Source organism: Antrostomus carolinensis, unplaced genomic scaffold (assembly GCF_000700745.2).
Source record: "Antrostomus carolinensis isolate BGI_N321 unplaced genomic scaffold, ASM70074v2 scaffold50200, whole genome shotgun sequence".
In the NCBI taxonomy this organism is placed as follows: domain Eukaryota; kingdom Metazoa; phylum Chordata; class Aves; order Caprimulgiformes; family Caprimulgidae; genus Antrostomus; species Antrostomus carolinensis.
Genome location: NW_010291580.1, coordinates 7,853 through 14,952, shown reverse-complemented (window position 1 = coordinate 14,952; position 7,100 = coordinate 7,853). Strand labels below are relative to the sequence as shown.

The 7,100-nt window shown below is 35.7% G+C and overlaps 1 protein-coding gene across 1 annotated transcript in view; it reads right to left on the bottom strand.

Moving 5' to 3' along the window:
• Positions 1-498: 498 nt before the first annotated feature.
• Positions 499-7,100, bottom strand: part of LOC104531598 (DBIRD complex subunit ZNF326) — a gene marked incomplete at its 3' end in the record, with an annotated part of 14,289 nt that continues 7,687 nt past the window's right edge. Inside the window, exons 3-6 of the mRNA XM_010176525.1 lie at positions 5,857-6,262; positions 2,984-3,182; positions 1,540-1,574; positions 499-586 (exon numbers count right to left, since the gene is read on the bottom strand). Coding sequence (XP_010174827.1) covers positions 499-586; positions 1,540-1,574; positions 2,984-3,182; positions 5,857-6,262 — 728 coding nt within the window. The remainder of the gene's footprint in view (positions 587-1,539; positions 1,575-2,983; positions 3,183-5,856; positions 6,263-7,100) is intronic.

The following is a 7,100-nucleotide window of genomic DNA, read 5'->3' as shown; positions in this document are numbered from 1 at the left end:
CCAGGACTGTTGGAAGATGATGGAGAGCTGCATGTGAAATAGCCCCCATGTTCCTGAGTGCAGCTCTCTGAGTTAACTAAATCCACTTTTATAAAAGTGACTCACGTAGGATTTAAGGTGAGGTTGATTGGCTAGTGGGATAAATAACAGGACATGCTGAGGAACTGGTGGGACAAACAACGTTTAAGCATTGGAACGGCAGTAAGTATAGAAAACCATTTATATTAATTTCACAAAAATTAAAACAAGTCAAACAACAACAATATACAGAGATGATCAGAAAGCAGAGAGACAACAAGCACATAAAGAACAAAACAAGTAATAGATGGATATTGAACAATTATCTTCTTCACAGCCTGAATTTATAAACTCTTTAAAAAGTCATGCTACTCAATAACTATTAAGAGGTTAGACATACAGGCTTACTAAATCCACTCACTCAAAGTCACACAAATACCACAACTAAAATACCTTACCTGACAAAGCAAACTGACTTACCTCCAAAAGTCTGATATCCAAGATCGTAAGCATCTCTTGTAAAGTCTTCATATATAACAACTGCACCACTTGTGTCCACTTCAATCTCCTAATAAAGTCAAATGCATAAATTTTATAAGAAAAACAAAACAAAACAAAACAATGCCATTCTAAAGCCAGAAACAGACAGTGCAAATTACTTTATTTCCAATAATCTGTTTCTTGCCATTTTTATCAAATACGACAATGGAAGAAAAGTGAATTGAGTATCTAGTTAGACACAGTACAAACACTTCAAGCTATGCATTTCTCCTGAATGCCTTGAAGTCTTTGTGAATTAGTTTCACAATCAAAATTCACAATGTCTTCTGCATAAATATTCTGACTTCCAACTCAGACTTTCAAATACTTAGTTGAGAATATGTTAATACCTCCACTCAAAGAGAAGGAAAGTATCATTCCAGTGTTTCCACATGGAATCAGGATATCTACACGTGCTTAGCTTACTAATCACATTCTTACATACTGTCACAACTGATCTTTCTGTAGGTGGGAACTAATCTTTGTACCCTATCAGAGAACACCTTTTAACACTGGTCCTTTTTTTACTTTGCCTCTCGCCTTGATGTGTCTTACGTCTTATCCATTCTTCTTCACTGCTGTTTAGTAATTTCCCTGTCACTTTGTAATTAGCTTCTCAACCTACCCAAGCAGGTCATAGGCGTGTGAATTCAAGTTGACTACCTATGACAACAAGAGAAGTGTTCATATGACAGCTCTCTGTGCATTACAAGAATAGGTACAGTCTACAAATACACTTTAAAATTCATTTTCCAGGATATCTGCACAAGCTATATCTTTCCCTCAAAATCAGTAAGGATTTCAGACTGCCATCACAATAGGACATTTTTTGATAAAGTTAAAGGAAAAAAAAAGTTTAGAAAAACTTATATAGTTAAATGCTTAATTTCTGTAACTCTAGCTTCATTATTCATCTTAAGGTATACTGTACAAACTTCTGAAAGAATCTCAAACATTTTCCAATTCTGGCAATCTCTTTACCTCTATAGTAGAATCCTGGAAAGATGTCTTCATGTCTATAAACATAAAATGAGGAAGAAAAATAATGCAGAAGTGCTGTCATTGACAAATCATTTTAAGGCAACAAGATATTTAAGAAAAAAATTCAGCTTGTTATGCAGTTAGTAGTCTACATACACAATTTATGTTTTAGTAAGAATACTAAATGTAAAAATCAGTTATCCTTAGGAATATAAACTAAACAGCAGTCACCTCTATCTAACTCCACAAAACAAGAAAGTCAAGACTGAAAGGACAACATAGTTTTGAGATATATTTTCATACATATATAGTATAGCAATTGCATCCAATTTTGTTAGCTGTTACCCACTTCTTAGTTTTCAACTAAATGATACTGCTTAGCGCATCTTTCAGTTCAAGTCTCAGAAAAATGCATTAAGCCACTAAAAAGTTTCTTCACCCCAGTCTCAAGGTCACAGGACAGGTTGATTACAAGTGCATTCTAGTAGGCACTATCTACTCCACTTCTTAAAATAACTTCAATATTATGTAGTACATTGGTCCTTGGATTGTGGAAATCGGTGAGAAGGAACAGATAATAAACTAGAAGTGCTTAGAAAAGAAGAACTTACAAAAGTACTGAAAAAAAAGCTATGAGGCGGAGCTTTGAGATGCAACTCATATACTTGGACATGTATTTAACAGACCCATTTCATCACAATTAAGCTGGTGAGTCCAGGAATAACACTCCTAATAACATTCATAATATTTAATACTCAAGTTTACATTCCCTCAAAGCAGCTAATTTATTTAAACCTCATTAGTATTTTTTTTTCCTCTAACTTTGCCTGCAATATCAAAATTTTTACAGATGTAGGACATCTTTAGGGAAGCTAAACAAACCAAGAGCCACTAATACTTATATATTTATATGACAATTTATATTTCCAGTCCTTCTCCTCGTTATGGCATTTCATTTACAAAAAGGAGCAATCTCTCTCTGCCTTTCGTAAGTTATTCTGCAACAATTTTCACTGTTTCCTCAGTTTGCCTTCCTTTCCCTCTCCTCTTCACCCATACCTTACGCCTTTTTTAGCTGCATTGCAGTCGATGCCCTACTTTTTATATGTGTCAAGGCATTCGGAGAGCAGGGCCCAGGCTCATGCAAGGGCACATTTTAAGGTTTGTCAGGCATTCTCACTTAAGGCAAACTGAAATCTGAAATTATTTTCAGTGGTGAAAATTTGCCTTCAGGAAGTATCATTATAAAGTCTGAATGAAATAGTCTTCAGCAGTACATATTTGCAATAGAAGTTTTAGAAGAGTAAATTCATGAAATCTGTTGTGGAGCACTTCAAAGGCAGAAAATGAAGAATTACAAAACAACGCATACTCTTTCTGAATACTAAAACCAAGTAATTCCTAATAGTAATTTTAACTTAAGAATTTTGGCACTATTACTTACTAGGTGATTTTTTCTGGCTCAGCTTCAAAATAGGTTTTGTCATTTTGGGTTTCTTGATAAACGTTCCACCAGGTTTGTTATATGGCTGTGGTATCATTTTTCTTTTTATTCCTCTTGCAGCAACTGCTGCAGGACTGGGTTTGTTATGATAGTCAACAACAATTCCAGGTCTGTGCATTCCTCCAAAGTCTCCCATATGCTGCAAATTTGTGAAATCAAGAAAAAGGTATTAGTATATGAAATCAATAGAAATAAAACAATTATTTGGTACAATAAAACTGTGAACTAAGTAAAATCTGCATTCTAGAGCAAAATGCAGGGGAAATTTAAGCTCCTGGTTTGATGTTGTGTTGTGCAATGGCTTTGTAAGTGTTTGTCTAGTAGAATGAACATGTATGTATAAACTGTGTTTCTGCTTATTCAGAACCATTGTCCAGACAATTAACAAGTATCAGAGTTCATGTCTCATCCTAACATCTCGGCTCCTCTCTTCAGATTCTCTAGATAAGGAATAACTTTTCCCTCTGGGTAAAAAACAGAGCTAACCAATCCAGCTTTCCACACTTCAGCCAGCAGTCATTTAAAAAAAAAAAAAAAAAAACCAAGCTAAAAAAAAGCGCTTCTTTAGGCCAAATGATTAGTGGGAATTTGAAAAATGAGTAAAGGTTTCCCAGTTTTAACAGCAATTAATTGAAGGAAGCTCTTTCTTTTACTTATCTTTCCACTGAATTAAATAAATTCACAATTTAAAAGTAGGGCCTGGAGGGATAGAAAACCATGACAGCAACAGGAATAAAAATTCAGTTGAAAGACTAAACCTTTCTGTTATTTCTAAAATGCTGTATAATCACTAGTAGACACTGGTTTATGGAAGTTACCTCACTGAAGGCATGGGATAAATGAGTAATCTGAAGAGGGAGAATTTAGGTAGCAGCAATATTTTCAAAATACTCCTTAACTCGATAATTTGATTCATAAAGGGCAGAAAAGAGCCCACTGACTGGGGTGACTTGGATAAGCAGAAATATTTATATTGCCATGAGAAGAGAATTAGTATTACACTACCAAAGTCAAAAGAATAAAAATAACTTCAACATATTTTGTGAAAAGTATGACCCTTTTTTAAGCAAATTTTAAGTATCAGATAGAATGTACCAAAACAGGCACTTTTCTTAATGAGAAGTCCATGCACAAGATCTCCATGTTAATTTATTTTGTTGAGGTAATTATAGAACTAGCTAGTATGTACATTTACACTGTACACAGACAAATTTTACACATATCCAAGTATGCACTTGGATAATTTCAAGTACTTTTTTTTTTTTTTAAACAGACAATCTATCTATTAAAGGTGCAATGCATTTTACATATGGTAAGTAGTTTAGCCTTTACACTCTCCTTTATTGTGTAAAAAATAAATTTCAAAAGCAAAATGAAAAAGAAATAAGCTACCTGGTTGTAACTCTGCATAAAACTTTCAGATCTAAGTAAGTTCTGAAAGGATGGCATCCAAGCTTAAGAACCTAACACTTTCAGCTTCACAAGCAGAGAAACACAAAGATTAGAATCTATTTCTCATACCATGCTACAGCTAGCTAGCAGCCATGTGCAAATCTTAGCTAAAATTTGAATATTGTAACTACAGTAGTCAAGAAAGCTGCAAAGTTTCTGGAACAAAACCATCACACAATTAGGCATTTAAAAGACCCAGTAACTTCTTCTACACTTCAAGCTACAAACAAGTTGTATGGTTTCATATTAAAGAATTGCTTCCCAAAGAAATATGGCACGCTTAAGAACTTTAAAAGGTAAGTTACACCTAGAGGCACAGGCAGAAAAGCGTTCACTGAACTCTCATACTTAAAAAAAACATTATCAGAATTGGGATTATAAAACCAAGATAAAGGGACACCATCAACTTAAAGTTAGTACTTCTGTCAGGATCTTTTTTTATTCTCTTACATTCCGACCCCCCGCCCCCTCCTCCCAGCTCATTTAACATCAAGCATTACTCCTTCAAACCGTAATCCACTATTTTGTGTACAGTTAATCCTGCTGCTTCTTGGACATACAGTTTTTACATCCTACACTGGAAAGGAATCCACTGAAATAGTTAGAACATAAGTTTTCAAAACATAATTAATACAAGTAACAGGACTAGGCACACTACCTGAAAGTTATCTCAATTCTGTGAAAGGATCTGGTTTCAAGTTGATGATGTCCCTTTAACCATGTTTTAATTTTGAAAAAAGAATCACTCTAACTGCTAACCACCCACCTTTGTAATTTCTTCCTCATCACCCTTCCAATACACAAGTCAGAGTAAGAATTAAGTTTAAAAGAAGACTTGATGTTTGATAAAGTATGTGTTCAACACATTAAAGAATTAGCTAAACGTTTACCTTTACAGGAAACAAAAACTACTCTAGCACTCACAACCTAGGTTTTATATTTTGTTTATACATTGCACCTTTAACCTACTCAAAACTTCAAAAGATTTTGAATAAACTTTTACAGTGTTCAAGGATTTCCCCACCAGCAGCAAAGATGCTAGCGTTTACAAGGAAAAATGCAAGTCCTTTTAATCCCTTTTAGACCAAACCTATTACTTTTATCTTCACCTTTCAAACAAAAGGAGAGATTTAACAAACCTTATCAACTAGTCTTCTATTACTCATTACTTTCAACAGAAAGAGGGACTGGGTTCTACTTGAAGACAGCTTCAAGGGGGTAAACAACATCGTCAACCATGAAAGTTTGCTTAGACAAAAACCCCACACTGTACTGAACAGTGCATTCATTTTAAAGCAGCGGTCTTGAAAGGGTTTAAAAGAGTGTCTAGTGAAAAGAATCTGAAAAGATTCTGTACTTACTCCTCGGCCTCGGCCTCTGCCTGTTGATGGTCCTCCAAAAGCATCATAGTTTCTGCTTCCAAATCCACTTTCAGGATAAGCAGGCGTTCCTCTCCCCCGAGAGCCTACAGGTGCAGGCTTCATATGGGGTGAAGAAAAACTGCTGTAGGAAGAGTAACTCTCTCTTCCTCTGTCCTCCATAAACCCAGGCCTCAATTTTGAACGGGAGTAAGGTGCTTCCCAGCTAGACCCGCCCTGGTTTCTACCTCCGAAAGAGTCAAGGCTATTCCGGTAGGAGTTGTCAAAGCGACCACCATAACTACCTCCGAAGCGGCTTTGTTCGGGTTCATTATAACCATAGCCAGATCTGTACAGATCTCGCCCACCCAGAGAAGACCCGGAGTCGTAAGACTCATAAGGTCCAAACCTGGAAAAGTTGCACAGTGAGGAGAAAAAAAAGTAAGCTTACTAATGTTATACATTTCAAAAGACAAGTTATCAGTTGACATTTATCAACTAAAATCAATTTATTACTATACTGGTCCGTACAGTTGTGTTATTGTTTAATCTTGATTAGGGCTGGGCAAATCACACCATGACCAGATAGAAAGCTATCTGAGCCATTTTTGCTACAAACAATTCTAAAGTTCAGTATGCCTGAACTTTGTTTACTTAAATTTTTCAGCAACATTTATTTACTAAAACATTATTAGAGCCCAGCCCTAGTCTCACGAAAATAACCACCTGCAGACATTCATAGGCTAGTCAAACTCTCCCTTCTTCGAAATCATGCCCTCATGTTCTAACAGTTAAACAGCAGTTAAAAGACGGCTTAGTTCTGAACTGAGGAGAAAAAAAAAAAAGGAGTATCTTTTTTTTAGTGGTACAGTTGTGAGTCTTAAACACCCCACAGTTCTAATTTTAAAGGAAAATACATGTGCTCTTCCACCCATTTATACTTTTTGGAAACTTTCTTCCCTGTAAAATTCAGTCTCCCAATCAAAGAGTTCATGATGCTCAGTGTATCTGTCTTTCACTTGCAGACCATTATGTCTAGCAACTCAGGGTTTTAAAAGTTTACCAAATGCATGCACATTGGACATGAAAACAGTCCTTGGAATTTCAGAGTAGAGTAACAAGGAGCTGACATCTTTAGTTATTTACCAAGAGTTTGCTTTGCCTGGGGGGGGGAGGGTCAGGCTAGAGATCATCAATATTTGTAACCACTTGGAAGGGAAACACATTAGTGTCCCTGCAGGGTTATA